Below are 25,874 nucleotides of genomic sequence, written 5' to 3'. Positions count from 1 at the left end.
CGCAACAAGCACCTGTACTCCGTCTCCCGACGGACCCTCTGCCCTCGGACCCCTACTCATCACGGGGTCCAGCCCCACCGGCTTTCCCGGCCGGGTCAAGCCGCCATCTTGGGCCCTGCACCACGCGGCCGCATGGCCTCCCCTCGACCCTAACCCCGGGCCTGGCCGGCCCCGACATCCCGGCACCACCATCCACCCAGGAGGTGAGCGGACCACTTGGCAGGTCAATGGGAGAACGAAGTGTCAAGGGCTCTCCCCCGCCAGGTGCCGATCGCCCCCAGCTCCCCCAGGCACTGGCTCCACCCCCTGCTGGGTGTCTGGACACCTTCATCCCGGACCCTCCGACCTCCAAGTGCGAGGGTCCGGACATCAAAGGGCACCAGCCCTATAACTGAGGCAGCTCCGGAGCAGGAAGGCAGTTGTATCCTGGAGTCGAGAGACACCGAGTGAACTCAACCCTGACGGTCTACTGGCGCTGCCGTAGCCCGCTCTTGTAAACCATCGTCCTGCCTGCTGGCGCTGCCGCGGCCTTCTGCAACCTTCATCTTCCTGGGACCTGCTGGCGCTGCCGCGGCCCGTTGTAACGACCATCCTCACCGGGACCTGCTGGCGCTGCCGCGGCCTTCTGCAACAGTCATCTTCCTGGGACCTGCTGGCGCTGCCGCGGCCCGTTGTAACGACCACCCTCACCGGGACCTGCTGGCGCTGCCGCGGACCGTATATCTTCCGGGGACCTGCTGGCGCTGCCGCGGCCCGTTGTATCGACCATCCACACCGGGACCTGCTGGCGCTGCCGCGGCCCATACCACCTAACCACCAAGCTCGAGGATTGTGAGCCCATCATCATCTCATCCGAACTACCTGATTGGTAAATAGACTGTCCCGCTACCCCCTTCCCTACCTTGCGAGACTCTAATCGAGGGGACCCCTGAGTCCAGACCTCCTTGTACCATTTAACCGTACCTTAAATAAGTGCTTATAAAGAACACTGAACCTTATCCGTGTGTGATATCTGTCTGTGGGGGGGAAGTTACTTGTCTGTACGATCGCTGGAGACGGCTCTCCCCGGAGACCTCTCCTCCTGACCCCGGCCGGCCCTCCCGGTCCATCTACCTTTTCTAACATTGGTGGCCAGCGGCGCGATCCGAATCAACGCGTAATCGTACAAAGAGTAGCTCACCCCACGACAAAGCACGATGTCGACCAAAGATAGCAGCTCCACCGAGAAGTTCCAAATGGAGAAATTAGAAGAATACAACCACCGCGAACTGAGACAATTTTGCATAGAACTTGGCATTGCTACCACCGGCCTGAGTACCAAGGATGATCTAAAGCGCGCTCTTGAGTCATGGACAGAAACTGGGGTCGCAGGACCCTCCGACCAAAGCAGCGTCACACCAGACCAAAACAGCATCACACCAGAGGGGAACGCCACGACTCCCGAGGAGCGGGGAACGGGCCTCTCACAGGAGGAGATACGAGAAAGAGACAGAGTCAGATTACACGAATTAGAGATGGCACGACTCAAGATGGATGGGGAACTTAAGTTAGCTGAACAGAAAATCAACCTCGAGCATATGCGGCTTCGAGAGGAACGAGAAGAAAAGCAGAGACAAAGAGAGCTGGAAGAGAAAAAAATAACGCTCGAGCACGAGCGCCGACTGGCGGAAATAGAACTGCGCAAACAGAATAAGGAACTGGGGGTGCCTGAGCGACCACACACCCCGGGGCCTATTGAGAAAAAAGTTCACATCCCCAAGGATGTGGTCCGCGAGTATGTCCGAGAAGACGACATACAACAATGGTTTAAAGCCTATGAGATCGCAATGACCTCCCACCGGATCGACCGGAATGATTGGGGAGCCGGACTGTGGGGGAGATTCATCAACGAGGGTCGCGATGCCCTGCTGCAGCTCCCCGATCACCAAATGTCGTCCTACGACCACATGAAGGCTGCCCTCCTCACCCGCTACGGCCTCACGCCCGAGATGTACCGCCAGAGGTTCAGAGATTGCACCCGGATCCCAGGTACAACTTGGGTGGAATACGTGAACTATTTCAGCCGGGCCTTCGAGGGTTGGATCAAGGGAAATCAGGTCACCACCTACGAACAACTCTTCAACCTTATGGTATGGGAGCACCTGTCAAACAACTGTTTCGTCGAGCTCAGGCAGCACCTACTCGACAGTAAGCTGACTGACCCCCGGCAGCTCGCCGCCGAAGCTGACCGGTGGGAAAGCACCCGAGTGGGCCGGAAAGGGCCACACGACCAGAACAGAAGCAACCAAGGCCAGCACCGTCCTCGGGGAGGAGGAGGGGGCCAGGGGCGAGGGAGAGACGCCTTACCAGCAACCCCGTGGCCAGCACCCCACCTCCGGCCGGCCGGGGCAACCCCCCGTTGCGGCCTGGGTACCGAGCCAACGTCACGTGCCACCGGTGCCAGCGACTAGGCCACTACGCCAACGATCCGAACTGCCCGCTAAACCAACCACCCAAGCCCCGCCAGGTAGCTGCCGCTGCCCTGGGGGAAGAACAATCATCGGAGGGACCCGAGGAGTATGAGCCGGACCAGCAAGGGTGGGAACCGGCCGCCATGGTCCTGGCATGCTTAGGGGGAAGGGACATGGTTCCGCGGGCTCCCCTACCCGCCAACACCAGAAAATACGGTCAGTGGGTGACCATTAATGGACAGAGAGCCGAGGCCTTGCGTGACACCGGCGCCAGCGTGACGGCCGTCCGCTGTCACCTGGTGAAGCCCGAGCAGATCCCGCCGAACATTCTCTGCCCCGTCCGCTCGGCAGATAACTCTGAGAGCATGTGTAAGATGGCCTGCGTCCCGTTTGAATGGGGAGGGGTCTCCGGACTACTGAAGGTGACGGTCCGGGACGATGCCCCCGTGGACTGCCTCCTGGGGAATGACCTCGAGAGTTCCCCGTGGGCCACCGTCGAGAGGAGAGAGCACTTGGGGATGCTGGGCCTCCCGGACTGGGCCTGCATAACCACCCGATCCATGGCCGCCCGTGCCGCCCCCCGATCAGAAGAAACCGAATGGCCAGCACCTCCGCCCCCGGTTGCCCCCGTAGAGGACAACGGCGAGTCCGACCTCCCGGACCCGACTACCGAAGAAGACGCGCAACACCAGGACCTTCCGGACCTGGCTCAGTGGCGGCAAGAAGGGGGGCCCACCCAAGAACAGTTCCGCCAGGAACAAAAGACCTGTCCCTCCCTCGAGGGACTCCGCCAACAAGCCAGCACCCAAACCGCCGGGGACACCACCGGAACCCACTGGGTCTACTGGGATAACGACCTGCTCTACAGCGAGCAAAGAATCGCCGAGCTGGGGGCCGGTCGAGTTCTGGTGGTACCGCTCCGCTTCCGAGACTTTCTGCTCAACCTAGCCCACGATGTCCCCCTGGCTGGACACCTGGGCCAGGACAAAACGTACAGTCGCCTGGTGACCCACTTTTTTTGGCCGAAAATGAGGATTGACGTCCTGAACCACTGCCGATCGTGCCCCACATGCCAAGCCAGCGGGAAGAGTGGCCGGAAGCTGAAGGCCCCTCTACAACCCTTCCCGGTGGTCACCACCCCGTTCGAGAGGGTGGGGATAGACATTGTGGGACCTCTGGACCCCCGCACGGCACAAGGACACAGGTTCATCTTGGTACTAGTGGACCATGCCACCCGCTACCCCGAGGCGGTGCCTCTACGGACAGTGACCGCTCCAGTGGTTGGCCGGGCCCTGATGGGGATCTTCTCCCGGGTAGGCTTCCCCCGAGAAGTCGTCAGCGACCGAGGCACGAATTTCATATCAAAATACATGAGGTCCCTCTGGCAACAATGCGGGGTCACCTACAGATTCACGACCCCCTATCACCCCCAAGGGAACGGACTAGTGGAGCGTTTTAACCGCACTCTCAAAGGGATGATTGGGGGATTGGAAGAACCTCTCCGTCGCCAGTGGGATGTACTGCTCCCGTGCCTCCTCTTCGCCTACCGGGAAGTTCCCCAGAAGTCCCTCGGTTTTAGCCCCTTTGAACTCCTATACGGACACCCTGTGCGAGGGCCCCTCAGCCTAGTCAAGGAAGGTTGGGAGATGGCCCCCCTAACGACCCCTCCAGACGTCTTCAAATACATCCTGGCCTTACGAAACCAGACCCGGCGCTTCCGGGAGATGGCCAAGGCGAACCTCGAGGCCAGCCAGGAGGACATGAAGAGGTGGTATGATCACAATGCCTCCTCCGTTGAATTCGAGCCTGGGCAGCAAGTATGGGTGATGTCCCCCACCGAACCATGTGCCCTGCAAGATAAGTGGACGGGGCCCTTCAAAGTGGTCGAGCGCAAAAGCCCCGTCACTTACCTCATCGACATGGGGTCCTCCCGGAACCCCCTTCGGGTCCTCCACACCAACCGGCTCAAACCGCACTTTGTGCGCTCCGAACTAAGCCTCTTGATGGCTACAGACAGTGGCACAGAAGAAGACTCCGAGCCCCTCCCGGATCTCCTGAAGACTCAGGAGAAGGACGGCTCCGTGGACGGGGTCCGGCTCTCTGACGCCCTCACTTCGGAGCAACGCCAGGACTGCCGGAACCTCCTGCTGCAGTTCGCTGCCCTGTTCTCCCTCACCCCCGGGGTCACCCCCTGGTGTTTGCACGACGTAGACACCGGGGACAGTCCCCCTGTCCGGCACCGGGCCTACCGCGTACCAGATCGGGTACGGGCCTGCATACAGGAGGAAGTGGCCAAGATGCTAACGATCGGGGTCATCGAGCCCTCGGACAGTCCCTGGGCCAGTCCAGTCGTATTAGTTCCCAAGGCCGCTGCCCCCGGCTCCGCCCCTGAACTGAGATTCTGCGTCGACTACCGGGGCTTGAACGCTGTCACCCGGACCGACGCTCATCCCATCCCCCGAGCAGACGAGCTGATCGACCGGCTGGGGGCCGCCCGCTACCTTAGTATCTTCGACCTAACGGCGGGCTACTGGCAGATCGGCCTCACACCCAGGGCTCAGGAACGGTCAGCCTTCTCTACCCCCGATGGCCACTATCAATTTAAGGTCATGCCCTTTGGCATGAAGAATGCCCCCGCCACATTCCAGCGCCTTGTGAACCAGGTCTTGGCAGGGCTTGAAGAATTCAGCGCTGCCTACCTGGACGATATCGCTGTATACAGCCGCCACTGGTCCGACCACCTCCGTCACCTCCAAGAAGTCCTACAAGCCCTCCAGCGGGCCGGCCTCACCATTAAGGCCGGCAAGTGCCAGATTGGCCAAGGGTCTGTGACCTACCTTGGGCACCAAGTGGGGAGCGGACTGGTGGCCCCACTACAACTTAAGATTGCTGCCATCCAGTCCTGGCAGCCCCCCGTCACCCAGACCGAGGTCCGAGCCTTCTTGGGGCTCACCGGCTACTACCGGCGGTTCGTGAAGGACTACGGCAGCATCGTGGGGCCCCTCACGGGTCTCACATCCAAGAACCAGCCGAAGCGGGTCAACTGGACTCCTGATTGTCAAGCGGCCTTCGAGGAGCTGAAGGCCGCCCTGTGCACCGCCCCGGTGCTCCAGGCCCCCGATTACAGTCGGGAATTTGTGGTGCAGACCGACGCCTCCGACCACGGCATCGGGGCCGTCCTCTCTCAGTTGAACCCCGAAGGTCATGACCAGCCGGTGGCCTTCATCAGCCGACGTCTCCTGGCCCGAGAACAGCGTTGGAGCACCATCGAGAGGGAGGCATTTGCAGTAGTGTGGGCCCTCAAAAAGCTCCGACCCTATCTCTTCGGTACCCACTTCCGGGTACAAACCGACCATCGACCCCTGCAATGGCTGATGCAGATGCGGGGGGAGAACCCAAAACTCTTGCGCTGGTCCATTTCCCTGCAGGGAATGGACTTCACCGTGGAGCACCGACCAGGCCAAGACCACGCCAACGCAGATGGCCTGTCCCGCTTTTTCCGCCTCGACGAAGAGAGTCCCCAAGGAGATGGGTGACTCTCCCCGCCTTCAGCTGGGGGGGACGCATGTTGGACAGGCCTCACAGACGGCTTGCTCCCTCCCCGCTCGACAGGGCCCGAACTCCGGCCCACCTGGCATATCCCCGCAACAAGCACCTGTACTCCGTCTCCCGACGGACCCTCTGCCCTCGGACCCCTACTCATCACGGGGTCCAGCCCCACCGGCTTTCCCGGCCGGGTAAAGCCGCCATCTTGGGCCCTGCACCACGCGGCCGCATGGCCTCCCCTCGACCCTAACCCCGGGCCTGGCCGGCCCCGACATCCCGGCACCACCATCCACCCAGGAGGTGAGCGGACCACTTGGCAGGTCAATGGGAGAACGAAGTGTCAAGGGCTCTCCCCCGCCAGGTGCCGATCGCCCCCAGCTCCCCCAGGCACTGGCTCCACCCCCTGCTGGGTGTCTGGACACCTTCATCCCGGACCCTCCAACCTCCAAGTGCGAGGGTCCGGACATCAAAGGGCACCAGCCCTATAACTGAGGCAGCTCCGGAGCAGGAAGGCAGTTGTATCCTGGAGTCGAGAGACACCGAGTGAACTCAACCCTGACGGTCTACTGGCGCTGCCGTAGCCCGCTCTTGTAAACCATCGTCCTGCCTGCTGGCGCTGCCGCGGCCTTCTGCAACCTTCATCTTCCTGGGACCTGCTGGCGCTGCCGCGGCCCGTTGTAACGACCATCCTCACCGGGACCTGCTGGCGCTGCCGCGGCCTTCTGCAACAGTCATCTTCCTGGGACCTGCTGGCGCTGCCGCGGCCCGTTGTAACGACCACCCTCACCGGGACCTGCTGGCGCTGCCGCGGACCGTATATCTTCCGGGGACCTGCTGGCGCTGCCGCGGCCCGTTGTATCGACCATCCACACCGGGACCTGCTGGCGCTGCCGCGGCCCATACCACCTAACCACCAAGCTCGAGGATTGTGAGCCCATCATCATCTCATCCGAACTACCTGATTGGTAAATAGACTGTCCCGCTACCCCCTTCCCTACCTTGCGAGACTCTAATCGAGGGGACCCCTGAGTCCAGACCTCCTTGTACCATTTAACCGTACCTTAAATAAGTGCTTATAAAGAACACTGAACCTTATCCGTGTGTGATATCTGTCTGTGGGGGGGAAGTTACTTGTCTGTACGATCGCTGGAGACGGCTCTCCCCGGAGACCTCTCCTCCTGACCCCGGCCGGCCCTCCCGGTCCATCTACCTTTTCTAACATCCGCGGTCCGGACAGGGCATAGGACATGCGGCAGGATTTGTTCGGGGGTCACCAGGTGGCAGCGGACCGCGGTCACACTGGCCCCAGTGTCCCGGAGGGCTTCGGCCCGTTGTCCATTGATGGTGACCCACTGCTGGTACTTCTGGGTGTTGCTTGGGATGGCAGCCCGGGGCACCATTTCTCGGGGGCCCAGGCATACGAGTGACATGGCAGCTTGTTCCCACTCGGGGGACCCGTCCTCGCGGTTTTCCTCCTCTTCCCCTCCTTCCCCCAGGGCTGCGGCGACTATTTGTCGGGGAGGGGGCCCAGCGGATCCGCCCCGCCGGTTCACAGGGCAGGCCGGGTCGCTTGCATAGTGGCCGGTCTGCTGGCAGCCGAAGCAGGTCACTGGTGCTCGGGGTCCAGGCCTGGCGATGGGGGTCCCCCTTCGGACCAGGGTCGGGGACGTGTGGTTGGCGGCTTGGCCTCATGGCGGGCTTTTGGGCGGCCCGGTCGGGAAGTCTCGACTGCGGTGGGACCCCCCTCCTCCGCCCCGCTGGCGAGGAGGTCCTGTGGTACTCCGTTGGTAGTCCCCCACGGGGTTCCGGGGGACCCGGGTGTTGACCCATCGGTCGGCTTCGGCGGCGAGCTTCCGGGGCTTGGTCAGCTTACTGTCCAGGAGGTGTTGCCTTAGTTCCACAAAGCAGTTGTTGGCGAGGTGCTCCCAGACAATGAGGTCGAACAGTTCGTTGTACGAGGTGACCTTGCTCCCTTTTATCCACCCTTCAAAGGCCCGGCTGAAGAAGTCCACGTATTCGACCCATGTGGTACCCGGGAGCTTCTTACAGTCCCGGAAGCGCTGCCGGTACATCTCGGCTGATAGTCCGTAGCGTGTGAGTAGGGCTTCTTTCATGTGGTTGTATGAGGTCATCACCGCGTCAGGGAGTTGCAGCAGGGTATCCCGGCCCTCGCTGAGGAACCTCCCCCATAGGCCGGCACCCCAATCCTTCCGGGGTACCCGATGGGAGGTCATGGCTACCTCGTAGGCTCGGAACCACTGCTGGATGTCGTCGTTTTTGTAGTATTCTTTGACGACATCCTTGGGGATATGAACCTTCGGCTCGGTTAGTGGCAGAGCGTCCCGGGCCCCGGGGGTGCCGGTCTCCCCCGTTTTTGATTTCAGTTCGAGTGCCTTGAGGCCCTTCTCGTGCTCGAGGGTTAGCCGTTTCTCTTCTAGTTCTCGCTGCCGTTTCTTTTCTTCGATTTCTTCCTGCAGCCGTAGTTGCTCCAAGGCTAGTTTCTTCTCTGCCAGCAGGAGTTCACCGTCCAGCCGGAGTCGGGCGAGGTCCATTTCGTGTGTCCGGGCCCTCTCCCGTTCTTGCATCTCCTCGTGGGACAGGCCGGCTTCCAGGATGCTTCATCCCCCATCTGTCGGGGTGATGGTCGGTGGCAGGTTTCCGCCCCGGGCCGAGGTTCCTTCGGCTCGGGGTGGAGTGGTCTCGGACTCTGCCCAGGTTTTCAGGGCTTCCTGCATTTCTTCCTTGATGCCCAATCCTGTGGTTGGGATCCCTTTGTCCTTGCAGAATTGTTTCAGTTCTTTGTGGGTGTATTCTTCCAGCTTTTCCAGTTGGAAAGTTGCGGCGATGGTTGCTTCTTGGTCGTTCATGGTTCCCTTCTTCCGTCTGGTTAGGTAGTGGTTGCGTTACTTGCTTGTACGATTGCGTCTGGCTCGGATCCCGTCGCTGGCCACCAAATGTTGGAGGGAGGACCACCGGGGAGTCGGGGGGACTGCTCCGGCCACCTTCCTTCCGCAAAGTTATAGCCGAGCGCCGCTGAGAAGCCTCCGAGGAGAGGTCCTTCTCCTAAGATCGTACTAGGCCCAGTAACACCACCACACAGGACTCTGTATTAGTTGCTTATCTTGGTCCTTTATCAAAGGTAGCACATTCAATATTTACAGTGGGATCGAGTGATCCAAAGAGTCTCAATGTCTTTAGGGGGATAGGGTAGCGGGTCAGTCTCAGTACCAGCCAGGTACGGGGAGGCTCTGCGCCAGACCTTGCATGCTGGCCTCAAAGTAGCTCGGACGTGGAGAGCCGCGACGGCGTCTGCAGGGCTCGGGTGGTAGTTCCGCTTGGGTCGAGCCGCGACACAGTCAGCAGGGCTCCGGTGGTAGGTCCGCTTCGGTCGAGCCGCGACGAGGTCAGCTGGGCTCTGATGGAAAGTTCAACAAGGTCGGGCCGCAACAGCGTCAGCAGGGCCCCAAAGGTTCGTGAAGGTCTTTAAGCACGGTGGAGCCGCGACGTCGTCAGCAGGGCTCAAGGGGTAGTTTCAGGATGAGTCTTTCTCCGTAGGGTCAGCCGCGATCCGATCAGCAGGGCTCTTGACTCCGGGATACAACTGTTGTCTTGTTGCCGGGTCGCCCCAGATATAGGACTGGAGCCCTTTGATGCCCGGACCCTTGCGCCCGGGGGGGGCGGAGTGGCCGGGTAGGGAGCGGCCAGACGCCCAGCAGGAGAGGCGCCAGGCCCCAGAGAGCTGTGGGGCGATCGCACCTAGGTGTGGAAGGACGGTTGGGGGTCCCATCGATACTGCCCTCCGCCGGGAGTGGGAAGGGTTCACGTGGTATCCCCCGGGCCAGGGGTTGGCGCCTCGATGTCGGGCCTCGCTGGGACCAAGGCCGGGTAGAGCAGGGTCACGTAGGTGGTCACGTGGAGTGACGTATAATCCAAGATGGAGGAGCCCCGAGGTGCATGGGACCTCGTGCGGCTTAGTGAGGGGGAACAGGACCACGCCACGAGGCCGGCTCCAACAACTGGAGGTTGATAGTGCATGAAAGAGACTAACTGATGGTCTCTCCTCAGTAGGTAGTTGGTTTTCTAACCTAGGAAAAAGTATTGTAGGTTGAATACTGATGCCAATAATGGGAGTAGCCCTACTGATTTTAGTGATAATGTTTTGGTGCAAATGCTGCAGAAACAGAAAGTTATATGCAGTAAACAAGAAAAGAAAAAAGAGAAAATTTGATGAAATTGAGCTTGAAGAAATGAAAGGGGATTTTTATAAGAGAATTAAAGGATTTCAAAAGACTAAAGAATGCAGACATTCTAAAGTAATAGAAGAAATAGAATTGGGAGAATGTTGAAGTTGGCATCTGGTTCCATAATTTGTGATGGTATAGAATACCATCAAAGAAGGAATTGATGGAGCAAGGTTTCACACGTAAAGAAACTTGCTCGGATTTAATCCTCTAGAAAATAACATGTGACTTATTAATCAACATGTTTTGTATTATTAATAAACGCATTACACGACATTTCTAGCATCTAGGGGAAGCTTGCTATGTGCTTTTACTAACAGTAACTTGAGTCATCTATTATGGCTGCCGAAAAAGCGAGAACTCTTCTGTGCATGCGTCTGCCACATCTACGTGGTGGGCCATTTTTCTGCTTTTGGTGGGAAATCTTTGCAGCTGCGCACTATTATTAAAGATGGCTGCTTCATGTCTCACACATTAATACACCTGCTCCTACTTGAACTAAACTTTGTTCGTTCTGCTTAACTATTAATTCTATAGTTAAAATAAAGTCATGGGAATAGAGTAGAAATAAGTGGTATACAGTGCATTCATTTATTTTCACATTCTAATGTGTCTCTCTTTGACTTTAATAGCTTCTATTTGGGCCTGAAAAGTGACTTCTAAAGCCATATTGAATCTGCACTGCGCATGAGCCAAAAGTACAGAGAGTCCTCGAGCAGTGGCATTGAACTAATGCCAATGACAGTCTTGCCTGCGATGCACCTGGGAAAGTGACCCCATGACCTGCCAAGAGGAAGAGACTAAATAATTTGTTATACTTTGTATATAAGTTTGCAACAATAATGCTGGGTGGAATAAAATTCATGGGAAAGTAAATCATGGGCGGGAACATTGATCAACTTATTTGAATGGAAATGATCTCATACTGGCATGGTATGATGACCTCTCCTCGCCTTTCTGACCAATCAAATGAAGGGAATTCACGAATTCCCAACACTGGGGCGTGGTACATTGCCCTGGAAATGGTATAACTAAGGTAAGCTTAGTCAGTTAGATTGTCCGACTTGTCACAGACCTGTCACTGACCCAACGTATGCTGAAGGAGATCGAGAGCAGAGGTGCTAGTCGAGCACTCTGTCCGAAGAATCGGGAATTCGCAGAGGGAAAAGAATCAATGACCCAGTCGGGGTCCGAGTGTTAGCCGCAGAGAGAGAGAGAGGGGTGTGACGCTGGCATTGCACTTAGCTGAGGTCCTGTCCCGATCTGCACCTGTCCTGTCCTGATCTGCACCTGTTCTGTCCCGTTGGCACCGGATTTATCGGGAACCCTGTCTTTGCCCCAGCCCGTGGCCAGGGTTGGTCTTCACACCATTCTAGGTAAATATAATCTGTGTGGTTAGTCATTATACTGTTTCCCTTTTTCACCCTGCCCAGGTACAAATGTCTAAAAGAAATCTTGTAATCTTCCTACAGATCATTGCTTTGATTATTATTTTCTGACTTGAAAAGGCTATAACTGCACTTGTAAGGACTCTTGCTAATAAGACTTTACATAGATAGAGTGTTTAAAAGTTTCCTGAGACTGTGGGTATTTTTATGAAAGTAAAAGTTATATTCTACCTATTATGCTAACTCCCTTGTGATCCCTTTAGGACTTTAAGTACAGATGACAAGGATTGGTAAGTCAAAGGTGTAAAGGTAAAAGTCCTAAAGTAAATAAAATTAAGATAGGCAGGAAGGTAGAAGCAGGATTACCTGTTCATAGTGTGAATGTTTATGGGCCCAGGTGAGTATGTTAAACTGAGCAGGTACTTCCCGCGCGCCATCAGAGGCGGTAACAAAAGTTCAAAAATTGATCGAAAGAAGTTGCTTTCATAAGAAATAAAAACAATAGGAAGAAGAAAGAATGGTATTTGTTTACAAATTTTCCACCAGAAGTCACTGCATGAAGAGAGCAATAATCAAACATTGGCCATTGTTGACATTGGAGGAAGATTTTAATGGGATCTTTTCAAAGCCACCACGATTTGCACATTCATGCACACGTAACATCAAAGAAATGCTCAATCAAAAAGACGATCACAAACACAGAGTGTATAAGGGAACATTGCTGTGTCATAATTGTGGAAAATTGTAATGCTATAATTAAAGGTAATCAATTTCCCCATCCCACTAAGGGGACGCCGATCGGATTAAAAGTCACAGCCACCTGTGACAGCAGTAACCTTATCTCCATGTTAAAATGTCCATGTGGACTAGCCTACGTAGGCACTGAAAGCAAAATAAATGCCTTTATAAATGTACTTCTACTCACCCGAGTCCGGTTTCAGGAAGGGATGCAGCACTGAAACAGCTATACTGAGTATAACAGATGACATACACAGCTCCCTTGACTCAAACAGATGCTGCCTACTTGTCCTCCTTGACCTCTCAGCGGCTTTTCATACAGTTGATCACAAGTTACTTCTAGATGCACTTCAAAAACGTATCGGAGCTGATGGCGCTGTTCTGAAATGGTTTTCATGATTTCTACTTAACCGTTCCCAATTCGTTAAAATCAACAACTCCATGTCTGACATCTCTCCCAAAACCCGAGGGGTGCCACAGGGCTCTGTCCTCTCCCCCATACTCTTCAATATTTACATGGAACCCCTCACTACCATTCTAAAACAAGCATCTCGTACCACCTATATGCCGACCACACCGAGCTTTACATAGAAATATCCTCTCTTACGACTTAACAACACACTCTCAAAATTTCAAAACTGGCTATCACTCAATGCCCTCAAACTCAACCAAGAGAAAACTATCATTTTGGCCTTCTCCAATCTCAACCACCACACACAGATCCAAGAATGGATAAACAACCTGGACTCCCTAAACTGCAAGCTCACTCGATCCGATTCAGCTAAATCTCTGGGGGATCTCTCTGGACTCTAAGCTTAACATGAGCTTTCACATAAGCTCCACTGCAAAGAGTGCCTTCTACAGCCTAAAATCAGGCCTTCCTTCCACCCAATGACCTAAAAACATCAACACAAGCTCTGGTTCTATCCAGACTAGACCATGGTAATGCCACACTCACTGGAGCACCCAAAGCACATGTAACCCCCATGAGAGCTACCCTCAATGCAGCAGCACGAATAGATACAGGAGCTAAGAAACATGACCACATCACTCCCCCGCTACAAAACCTAAAGTGGCTCCCAATCGAAGCAAAATGTTGTTTCCAAGTGGCCTGTCTCACCCACAAAGTTCTACACACTGGCAAACCAGACTACCTCGCAGCCAAACTCACAAACCCAGGTCAATCAAGAAACTCAAGAAGCTCCAATATGCTTCTTCTCATCCCCCCAAAAGACAAAAACAAAAAACCCTCCCAGACTCTTTATCAAGCAATGTCCCTAGAATCTGGAATTCTCTCCCCAAACATATCAGAACCAACCCCTCCTTCACTAGTTTCAAGAGACTACTAAAAGAATTTCTCTTCAACCGTCATCTCTATCCCCTGGACAATAGTCGCTCTATGGCACCTCAACTCCTCAACCGCACTCCTGCACTCTGACTGAACGGAAGCCTTCACCTCATGATACTGAATTGGAATCTATCTAGTATCTCTAATTACTACAGTACTGTTACCTGTTTAATACTCTGTTGTATACGTTGCTGTAAAGCGCTCTGATACCCCTTGGGTTGTGCCAGCGCTATATAAAACTCCTAAAATAAATAAACAATCCACCCCACCCCACCCCAATTAAATCTACCACATCACAAATCAATCGAATTCACCACAATTGCATTCCAATCCATCTCACCCCATTTTTATCCACCCCACTCCAGTCCACCCCGTACAGTTCACCTACTCTAATCCACCCCACTCCACTCCACTCCCTCAATCCAACCCACTCAACCCCAATCCAATTCACCCCACTACCTCAATCCATTCCAACCCACTCCATCCTGTTGTACCCCACTTCACCTCATGCTACTCCACGACACTGCACTTTACGACTTTATCTGCCTCTGAAGCACTGAACTCTACTCCACTCTATAACACTCTACTCCCCGGACTCCACCAGATGACACTCTACTCCACCAAACCCAGTCTACAACATATTTGCTATTAACTTTTAGGCATGCTGAACAGCAGCCACACTTGTGTAAAACATGGCAAAAACACATTGCCAAAGCCAATATCTCTTGTATAGGTGAGACCTATTGGTTTTGCCAATGTTTGTTTCCTTCTGTCACTTTTAAATGAAATTCAACAAGCTGCATCATTTGCACTCATGTTCACTACATAAAGCACTTATGTATACCAGGTGTTCTATCAAAAGATGCTGCAATATGGTATTATGAATGCATTAGGCAGGGTTATAACTATACAGCATACAGAATAAATGACATTGTTTTTTGGAATTCCAACAGGTGTATTCAAAAGTTTCAGATTCAAAGACAATATTGTCATGCTGTCTACATCATATTCATCTATATTATGGTCTTCCTGTGTCTGCAAAAATGGCAGGGATTATTACCAATGAAGAATTTATGATGCAGCAATTTTCTTATTTTTACGCAACTTCTCGGTGACAGAATTATATGTGTTAAAAACATTGCCACATTGTGTTCAGTACAACATGTCCAAAGCAGTATAAATGCAAATTTATTATCAGGAACCCTTCTTTTGCCTGAGTTCATTCAGACTCATTTTTCCTCTGACATATATTTTCTCTTTCTAGATCACTTTGCACATTTGTTCTTTTCTGCCAGAGCTTATTTAAAAAATATTTTTCTTTGAACTTCTAAGCTCATTGGTCTATTTTTATTTAAAGCAGGCCTGTTTCAAAACTCTTGGTAAATTTGCTTTAGCCTATTGACACACTCGACATGCACATATTTTAAGGGCTCTCAGAGCACACATTGTTTTCTTGTGCATATCATTTTGTTCCTTATCTAAGTGACTTGAATATGTGATTGAGCCTTTCTAATCTGGTTTGTTCATTTAGACTCCTTATATGAAGTACGCATGCAACTCATTAGTACTTCTCCTCCTGGTTTTTATCACTGCTGCACTGGTAATTATGAATGAATGAATTTCTTTATTTGTATTGCACAGTTACTTAAACCCATTTGCAATATGACTTACAAACAATTTAAAAGAGAGTTAGAACAACCATTGTAAAAAAAAAAAAAAATTCATAAAATAAGTTTACATACAACAATATAAAAACATGATAAAAGAATGGGTTATATACATTAATAAAACGGCGAGAGAGTGCCAGTGCAATATGTTTGCAAATTTAATACGAGTTCTACGTTTGATAGTTAGAAATAACATCTTCACCGGCTGGTTACTGGAGACTAATTATTTAATAAACCAGATTGTCTTTCGTATTGCCTGGCCCCTCTTCTACCATAAGCCTAAGTCGGAGCTCGGTCATGTATCTCCCAAACCTGGCCAAGTCTGACGGTAGAGTGCAGGAAAAGAGTGCCGAGGCGGCTTCTTTTACAGTCCGGACCCCATTACGCAGCCATATTTGTTTTAGAAGGATCTGACGGGGCTGAAGCATACCGGGACAACAACAAATCAAGTGTAGCAGAGATTCATGTTTGAACTTGCAGATTCTACATCTGATTCTGTGTTCACGAGATTTACACGCAGGATTTAATTCTATGATTGGGAGGGGCACTCATCTGGCCAATACGATGTTTTTGAGTGCTTTCCTTCCCAGAGTTTGATTAAGATAGGGCTGGATTTTGTGCCCTGTATATGATGTTGACAGCCCTGGAGGACCTCTTCCTATAACATATTCCGCTAGGTCATTTGTATGAGACAGTTGGTAACATTGTTTATTAATTGAGTTTTTAATGGCCAAATAGTTTATAGACCCTTTGTCCCAATTTTCAACTGCCAAACTCAACATTTCCACTGCTTTCTCTATGTAGCATTGCCACGGGTTGATTGACCCTCCATAAATTGGCTTCAGCATGCTTTTTAAGCTTCCAGCTGGGTCTGTCAATACTTGATAGTAATATTTTGCGTGCATTCCCAAGCATTCTTTACTTTGTTGTTTCAGTCCGAATTCCAAACGAATTAGGCTGTTGCGAGTGTATTTGGGCAGTTTGAAAATGCGTTTGTAGGCCAGGCATTGTGCTTTGTCCAACATTGCTTCCATTTTGCCCGGAAATGCCTGCTGTGCATAACCTGCAGTTGCCCTAATTTTAGCTTGTATTACTTTTCTGATAGGGGCTGTTGTTGGACTGTGCATTAACTCATTTAGTTTGCATAGGGCATAAGTTGTTGACTGTACTCTGGCCTTCATTTTGTGGAGATGTAGTGTTGCTTTACCTGTTTCACCTAACCAGCACCCGAGGTAGTTGTAGGATTTCGCAGTAGCGATGATTTCTTTGCCCACATGCCATTTCAGTAAAGCTTTTTTGGAAAAATTACCGAAAATGACTTCTTGTGTTTTGAGAGCATTTATAGTAAGCTCATTTCTTTCGTTATAGTTATTGAGGGTGTCTAGGCCCCTTTGTAGCCCGATTTTTGTGTAGTCCATTACCACTAAGTCATCTGCGTATTGTAATGTTTGCAGTTTGTTGGTTCCAATTTTCGGAGTTACCAGACTGGCATTATGAAGCTTCTTCCCCAGGTCAGCGGTGTATAGGTTAAACAATGTGGGGGCAAGTACACATCCCTGTTTTAGTCCGCGATTTGTCAAGCACTTCTTCGTTGTGGTGTTGTCTACTAACTTCACTTTAATCCAGGTATTACTGTATAATGAAATAATGGCATTGAGGAGACCTACTGGGATATGCCAGTTACGCAATTTGAACCAAAGCTTATGTCGGGGCACCCCATTGAAAGCAGCTGAATAGTCAACGAAGCATGCAAAGACTGGTTTATTATTTTTGCTGTTTGCTTGCTGGCTTAGGTACGACATGGCCACGATGTTATCAGTTGTGGAGCAACCTTTACGAAATCCGGTCTGATAGGGGGGGAGGATTTCGTTCTCTTTAATCCATCTATTTAATTCATTCAGTAAGGTGCTGGCATAGGCTTTTCCTTCAATGACCAAGAGGGCAATTCATCTATAATTTTTTAGGTCTGTGTTGTCTCCTCTCTTGAAAATTGGGTGTAAAAATGACCCTCGCCATGAGTCAGGCACCTTTACTTTCAGTCGACATTCGATGAAAAGTTTTGATAAAATTTTTCCCCCATACACTGGATCTTCTCTAAATATAGCTCCTGGAAGACCATTGGGCCCGGGTGCCCCATCTTTTCTTATCTTTTTTATTACTTGTTTGACTGCAGTACAATCTTGTTCTTTGCCCAGGAATTCCACTGGGGTCTCCTCGTCTCTATTTGCACTGGTTGAGGGACAAATCTCAGAGCTTTCAGGGTGTATGGAGCCTGCTTTTTCGATATAGATTATCGCGACGTGTCTCAGCCATGCATCTGCGTGTACAGAGTTACGCCTGTCTACTTTACCTTTCTCCAGGCTAGCTATGAATTGCCAAAGCTGACGTTGTTTATGTGGTTTTGAGAGCTCGTGTATTGTTACCCAGTCTTTCTCTATTTTATTTTGTTTAAGTGACCATAGCAGATGTCTGCGCTTTTTAGATAGGTATTTACACAACTCCCTTGTTTCTTGAGTTCCAGCCATTCTTTGTGCTCTTTTTGCCATCTTTAGTTTACATATTATTGTGGTTAGTGTTGTGTTGTTATGACTAAGTTGTGAAGTGTACATTGTCGTTCCATGTGGGCTGACTTTATGGCTGTTGACAAGTATAGATTTTAGAGCGCCATTCCACCTCGTCCAATTATCCAGACTGGGTTGGATTCCAGGATGCTTACCTTTACACTCTTGTTTTTCTTTCCATACGTTAAATAGCCTGGCCTGATGCTTGTTCCATTTTAGCCTTCTAAGTAGTGTGTGTTCTTCAATCCATGTTGAGTGGGATACTACAGTTGCTTGTTCCCTCTGTGTAATGCTGGAATTTAGTTCCACCTGCAGCAGTTTGTGATCACTAGTTTCGTGTGATTTTACTTCAAAGTTGACTATTTTCTGTACGAGAAGGCTGCATAAAAAGATGTAGTCAATTATGGAACAGTTCTTAAATGTGGGAATGCCCGGGTGTTTGGCATCCAAACTTTTCCAGGTTTCATTGGTGGGCTTTAAGTCATAGTTTTGCAGAAAGGAATTGAAAACTCTTTCAGATCTGGTTAGACACGACCTTTCATTCTTATGTACTCCCAGGTGGTACAGATTAAAGTCTCCTACAATCACTTTGGCCGATAGTGGTTTAGTATGTATAATTTCCTTTATTTAAGTTATAATATTTTTTGTAGCTTCCAGTTTTTCTTGACCATATGCATTTAGGTACAGGTTTATAACTAGGATTGAGGCACTATCATCTCTGTCCCTTTCTCCCTTTATTACGAGCGCCTGTAACATATCTGACTCGATTTTTACCCTTTTTACTGTTATCTGTTTTATATGGTTTACATAAATTGAGATTCCCCCTGAAGGTCTACCAAACCGATTATGTTTGGTTGCTAGTTTGTGGAGACCAGCATAGCCTTCAAGGTGTACATAATCTGTGGCCCAGGTCTCTTGTAGTCAAACGATGTCTCCTTCCTGCAATATTCTTGTTGCTGTTTCATGTTTAAGTGCTTTAAGTTTTCCTGCCACATTCCAAGAGATGATTTTGAGCTTGGTAAGTGATTTATGAATAATGTAGGGTGTACTGGACGTTTCTGATATTATCAGTTTTGCGGTGGGTGGCCCTTGTTGATTCACTAAAGTGTCTGATATGACCATTTGGTCATAAGGTGCCACTTTCTAACTCTCGGCTTATCCTACTGAATTGATCATTCCTTTGAGTTTTCAGTAGCCCATCGTCTTTTACTGTCCTACATATGGTCATGTCCTCTTGTCTCCCAACTGATATGGTTAATTTCTTATAGTTTTCGTCTAACTTTATTTTTGAGGTGCCTCGCATTATCCCTTGTGAGAGCTCTTTCATGATCACTGTACGCTTTGTTATGTTTGCCGGCTCCAGTAGGATTGATGGATACTTTTCTTGTTCTGGTGCACTTACACCAATACCCCAATTTTTAAAAATCTCTTTTTCACTGAGCACAGCTTCAGACGTATGATGGTTTGACCAGGTCACTATGGTATCTTCTTTACTGAGGTCTTCCTCTTTTAATTCAAATTGAACACTAACTATATCCTCGCTTTTTATGTGAAACAATGAGGGTATGTGTTGAAGGAGCCTTAGTAAGTTCCCCCTGTTCAGTGTATCATGTCTCCCCTTCGATTTGTACTGTGGTTGAAGGATTGTTTTACACATATTTCTGGTGTGGGCAGAGGTTAATGATGTGCCTAACACAGGTTCAGGGTGTGCTGTTTCTTTACACTCTGTCTCTCCTGATACGTTGTCAGTATTAGTGGGCACAGTTTTTTTATTTTTTGGTCCCAGTCCCATTGTTTCCTTAAGCAACCCATATTCAATTTTATCCCTAACAGTTTCAGTTGTTGTTTGTATAATTATCTTTGTTGCTCCGCCGTTTTCAGTGGGCTTTAATTCCTGAAACAAAAGTGGGTTTGGTATAACCTTTTCTGTATGATCGCCTTCACCCAAGGATTTATTTTGTTTTTGGGTCTTAATGAATATCGGGTATAGTTTATTTGATGGTTGCTTTTCTTGATTTGGAGGGGAGTTAATTGTAACCTCCGTGGAGACATGCGTGGACTGACCCCAGCTCCTTCTAATTTGTGAAGACTTTTGGCGCTTTAATTGTTTTTTTTGTTTTTTCTTCATACGTCGTGACAGATTTGAGTTGGTGTTACTGGTTGGATTTTCCTGTTTCTTTTCCTTGTCTGGGATTCCTCTAGTTTCTATTGTTTGAGTGGTGGTTGTTGGATCCATGTTTATGTTTATAATTAAATTTATACGGTCCTTATTTGTGATCTTTTCTTGGGTGATTTGCTCAGTTGTTGCAATTATTCTGTTACCTACTATTTGAATTGATTGTGATTTTAGATCTTCAATAAGGATAGTAAGCACTTCCGGGATTGATGCCAATTTGTCAATTGTTGGCCCACAGGCGCAATCTGTGTTTAAGGAGGTTGCATGTACTTGGGCTCTTGTTATCAACCTGTTCAAGTTGGCCAGTTTTTGATCAATTCCGGATATTATTGTTGCCATGATGTAAAGCAAATCTACTTGGACATCCATCTTGTTTAATTGATAGTTCAATGCCTCCAGTGTGAGTTGAGATGTTTTAAAGACAATATACCATATTGTTTCTGTGTCTGTCATTGCTTCTGGATGTGTAATGTTAGTAGTTTGGCCGTTATTGACCTTTACCGGAGTGTTCTTAGGAAAAGCTTCACTTTCAGCTGTTGGGTGAGTTTGAGTTTTGTCTTTACTGTTTGAAAATGGGTGCTCCGATGTTTGATCCAACCTGCTGTGGGCTTCTGCTCCCTCTCCACCTTGATTTTTCCCTGCTGGTCCCTCATTTGTTATGGTGTTTCGTATGCTGGGTGACGGTACTGTATAAGTCGATGTTTGTGTTTTGCTATCAATTACACTTATTTCCACATGTTGATCCACGTGTTGAGTGAGGTTTAAGGAGGGCTTGTTGATTTTTACCTGTACCTCAATTGGTTGTTGGGCCCCAGTGATCTGAGGTAGCTCTCGAGATTTTTGTAGCACTTGTTTAACAGGAGTTTCAGTGAAATGTTTGTCCCGTTGTAATGAGAGGTCTCCACTCATCAGGAGTTCCTGGTCCTTAAGAGACCCCCATGATTGGTCCATTTGATCTTTATGTTCTTGGACCTTCTGGGACCCAGTTAAAGTTGTGGGCTCTATATTAATTTGATCATTCTTTGACTTTAAGTTTATAATTCCTGAGTGAGTAGATGGTGGGATTGGCGATGGTAACCGGTGATCCCATCCTTCCTGCTCATCATAATGGGATAACATTGCGTCTGCCGGGTCTTTTAAAAAGTTAAACTTATTTGGTATGCTGATCGATTTTGCAAACATTCTATATACTGGCGAAATTAAAGGCTGCGCCGCACCTTCTGATTTTACTTTGTTATTTTTTGTGGTTGATCCTTGGAATTTCTTTTTCCTTTTTGTTAATGGAAGTGTGGCTCTCTCTCGTCCAGACCTCATAATATGTATAGAGTGCGCCTTTTTGCTCTTGGTTGTACCTTGCAGTCGGAGTTCTACTTTATACCGCAGCACAGACCTGATATTAACATGCCACGGTTATTGAAATAAACGTACTTCCGCCTGATTTATTTTAGAGTTTGTCCTCGATTTTGTTTTTTAGGATTTTTACTCTTTTTCATCTTTTTTCCTTGCTCTTTGCTCTTTGCGGTGTCTCCAAAGTATTTATGTCCGGAGGGCGTGTGTGGCCAGGCTAGTTGACTAGTTAGTTTTTTTTTTTTGCCAGGTCTCTATATACAAAACGCTGTTTGCCACTGGCCAGTACACACCCCACACTCCTTGAGCAGTGGGCAATAAGCTGCAATAAACTGTGCGCCTATACCCCTCTGTGATCACAGCTGCTGTCGCTGCCGCCAGTAATACTGCATGCTTAAAGGTGTGGACTATGCGTGATGGCTATACACTGTGGGCTATATCATAGGGCTTTAACCACCAATAGTTGTCACCGTAGCACCCACTTCAGCAACGAACTCCAGGGGGGAGGTAACAAGCAGATGCAAAAGTTCACCACTCACCGATCAGCTGCAGGTATCTGGACCGCTGGACTGCTGTGCTTTTGCCAGGGCCCTCCAAGAGCTCACTGCTCTCACTCTGATCTCTGCTTGATCCCTAGTCCCCACCTTCCTGTGTACAATATGGGGGTGTGGTGTAGAGGTGCAAGTCCTCAGCAGTCATCAGTCAGGCAGTGTGATCAGGAGGTGGTCAAGGGGTCAAGGTGCCAGGGGGCCAAGGGGCACAGAGAAGGCTGACCTACCACACCCCTGCACCACGAGTCACGGCGAAAACCGTCCTCAGGCCATCCACCGCCGCCGCAATCTGCCAATCTGCCCACCGCCACGGCCACAGCCTGTCCCCCCGCCGACCGCTAATGAAAGCGGGGGCTTGATGCTGGGGGCCGAAGCAGGGCCAAGCCGTGACAAAACCAATCCCAGCGCTGATGGAAGGGTGCGAGGCGGGAGGTGACCGGGCGCCGCTGACTGCGAGGCGTCTCTTCGTCCTGCTCGCGGCCGCGGTTAGCGCGAAAACACATACTGGACTCTGGACTCTGGATGAGGGGAGTAATGAGCTGTCGAGGGGACCAGGAGCTGCCCCAAACCACTGCCACTGCCGCCACTGGTAATTATAGTTACTAAATAAATCTAGTATTATTCCAGATGAAGTGAGAGCCTTTGCTCATTTATTTATGGCAAAATTTCTGAATCCACTTAGCCCCCCATTGGTTATGCAGATCGACCCATTTTGATGGAAGTATTGAAACTGTTTTACTTCACCTCTCACCTAATGCTAAGCTTGGAGACCAGCAGGAAAGCTGAAGCCTGAGGCCCTGAACGTTTTAGTTTTAGTTTGTTTTTGGCCTATGTCCATTTACAGTTTTCTGTGGAAAGCCTTACTGCTTGGGCTAGCTACCACGGGTGAACAAAGTGTTCATCACAGATCTGATTACCTTCTGGAAGTCACATTATTTTCGCTTGGTGGAAGCTCAGGCACAGCTCACAATAAGGCTATGATCCATCTTCCCCCAGTTTAACAGTCCTCTAAGCTACGTCCACAATTCAATTTACCAAAAACAATATTGAAGGATAATGGCTCAATTCATGCGGAAGTCAGTAACAACCTATGGAAGACATTGAGGATTTTTTCTGATGACCCAATTCGAACCCTTACTTAATATTTATTTAATTAAAGAGTAGATGTTGTAATGTCCTGGGGGTTTCTCAACAAGCACAACACCCATATTTCTGAGACTTAGCAAGCTTCATCATCAATTGCAAAAGACACTTATGGGTTAACATTTGATGCCATAATTACTAATGTATCGGCAGAAATGGTGATTTACCTGGGGAGTGATGTCGACATCGGTCTGTGGTTCTGTTGGGGAGTAAAGAGCTTCTGTGAACCTGCACAAGCTTTTCACGGCCTTGTAAATTTGGCTGCGATCGACACATTTCTGATTCCCATCTTGGTCCTTTTTTTTTTTCTTCTGCATTGTCTCACAGGAGGGCGTTGTCTGTATTTTTTCATACAGGTGGGTCAGAATTCTCTCTGTCACATAATCCCGCAGCCTGACACCTTGATCCAGGAAAAGCTGCACGAACTTTGGCTTCTTTCCAATGAGAGCATCTGTAAGCACTGCGGACAGGTCTTCAGGCTGTAAAAATGAAACAGAGAGTTCATTGTTCATCAGGGTAGCACTTGTGTATGCATTTGTTTATATATTGATTGATTTAGAGAGCTAGGTGAAATATTGTACATAAAACAGTCTGTAAATTGGAACCCGAGCAAAAGTTGGTAGCTGAGTGACAATTCATGGGATAAAGAAACATACAAGACAAAAACAACATCACTAGAGAGAGAATGTTCTTTGACTAGTATTGCAGGAGAGTCAGTGCCCGCGGGAAAGTTGTGAGTTCACTCCTTCTAGATTGAATGGCACACTCTGCTTAATAAAAGGCCGTTCTCCTGTGCGAAAATATGAAAGAATCCAGGCAACGTAATTCAAACTGAGGTCTGTGTGATTACAGATCCAAGATTTGCAAAGCCTGGAGAACAGGGCCGGACTGGGAACCAAAACCGGCCCTGGCAAAGTGCTCGGCCACCCCCCCCCCCTCCCCGCGGGGGTGTTAGGGGTGCCGCCGAGCTCTTTGCCAGGGCCGGTTTTCGGCCGATTTCGTTACAGGGCCGAAAGGACCCTGTAACAAAATCGGCCCCCAGGGGCCCAAACCGGCCCCCACCCATGCGGCGCACCGGGGAATTGCCCGGTGCCCGCTACGGCCAGTACAGCCCTGCTGGAGAAGCTATCAGTAAAAGTCTATCAGTATCCCAAAGTAGGGAGCGACCAAAACACACAGATGCAGGATGTGAGAATACACACTGCAACACCAGCCACAAATCTAACATCGCCTGACCCAGGGGTTTATCTAGGTCTAGTTCAAATAACGGACGAAATGTGATGCTCAGGTTTGCTATCCGACCAGAAGGCGTGTGCAGCCGCTCATGGAGCAGGACCACGCCCAGTGCTCTACACAAAGATAAAATATCACAAGTGCATACGGGAGGGCTAGAGAGACACATGGGCCATTATACAAAGCACAACAATCTCTCCCCCCTGACCCCCACCCCCCAAGCCCCGGCACTCTCGGTATCGGAGGGTTGCAAGCACAGCGGGTGCTCCCCAACTCGACACAATTACAAGGCATGCTTCACAGACAGGAAGGATACACAAACACTGCATATCAGAGACTTTTGAAGCTAAGAATTAGCAGCAGAGGCTGAGAGGAAACATAAAACACTGGCATCCGAAGCAGAGTCGGCGCCGCCCTGCTCACAATAGCTTCTAATACCACAGAACACGGATAACTCTCGACAGGTCTCTCTCGTGTGAGTAACATGCTGCAGAGCTATGAAAACAGTCCAAAGATGCGCTAATGTATCAAGTTTATCAAGCGATGGGACATGGACGAGCAGGAGCGTTCCGCCTCCTGTTTCAATGCTTGGAGCCTCCCTAATCAGGTTGCTCTGCCACCGGCAAGGTTTTTGCAGCCTTGGCTCGTGGCTGTGCACAAGACTCAGAATCCCGATGCATAGCCACCTCGAGCTGAAACATGGCCCAGACGGCGCGGGTGCCCTGGTGGCTTCTGCAGGCAGCCGTGAATAATTCAAACCAACATGTCTGCTGTGTGAGTTGTGGGGTGTGGTGGCTGCCACCCACCCCCCTTTCATCTGCAGGGCCCGATGGTCTGAATGCCAGGGCGGAGTGTGGCCTGTGCAGTGTGCAACTGGCAGCCTCCTGCTGGGGTTCTGTTGCTGACCGCGCAGTTTGCCTTCACCCGGGCCACGCCCCTGTGGCCTGTGGGTGGCACCAGTGAGGCTCCAGTGAGACCACTGCTCCCCCTGTGTGGGCACTGTGCTGCGGCTTGGGAGGATCGACACCCCTCCTGGCCCCCCACACTGGCGACAGCTCCTAACGGCTGGCACTGAAATTGAGAAAAATGGATTGAGGACTACACAGATGTATTCACCCTGCCAGTCCCTGCTGGATGCTCTGGACATTATTTCAGCCACTGCTCCTAATGTTATCGCCCAGGCCTCTCATGCCTCTTTGTGGTGCTCCCTGGAGGCTCTCTGCTGTCATGAGGTGAGGCAGCCAGTGCCTCTGCCACTATTCTATTGCACCAGCTGCTCCCTCTATCCAGAGCTGACCATTGTCACCAATTTTGTTTGCCATGGCAATGAAGCCTTTAGCAGCGCAGCTTCGACAATGCTATGCCCATAAGATTATATGGCTTTTCAGGCATTCAGGTCAACTGGTCAAAGTCACTAATATGCTGATAGCACCCAACCCTCCACTGAGGTGGACAACCAATCTGGTACGATACTTGGGCATCTGG

The 25,874-nt window shown here is 50.3% G+C and overlaps 1 protein-coding gene across 1 annotated transcript in view; it reads right to left on the bottom strand.

Moving 5' to 3' along the window:
• The window catches only part of LOC146808477 (transient receptor potential cation channel subfamily M member 2-like), a 1,642,641-nt gene that overhangs the window by 1,146,277 nt on the left and 470,490 nt on the right, over positions 1-25,874 (bottom strand). The window contains exon 12 of the mRNA XM_085623575.1: positions 23,324-23,635. Within this exon, the coding sequence (XP_085479701.1) occupies positions 23,324-23,635 (312 nt within the window). The remainder of the gene's footprint in view (positions 1-23,323; positions 23,636-25,874) is intronic.

The sequence above is a fragment of the Triturus cristatus genome, chromosome 8, assembly GCF_964204655.1.
Source record: "Triturus cristatus chromosome 8, aTriCri1.1, whole genome shotgun sequence".
Classification (NCBI taxonomy): domain Eukaryota; kingdom Metazoa; phylum Chordata; class Amphibia; order Caudata; family Salamandridae; genus Triturus; species Triturus cristatus.
Note: the sequence above shows the minus strand (reverse complement) of the source record. Positions and strands in the feature narration are given on the sequence as shown.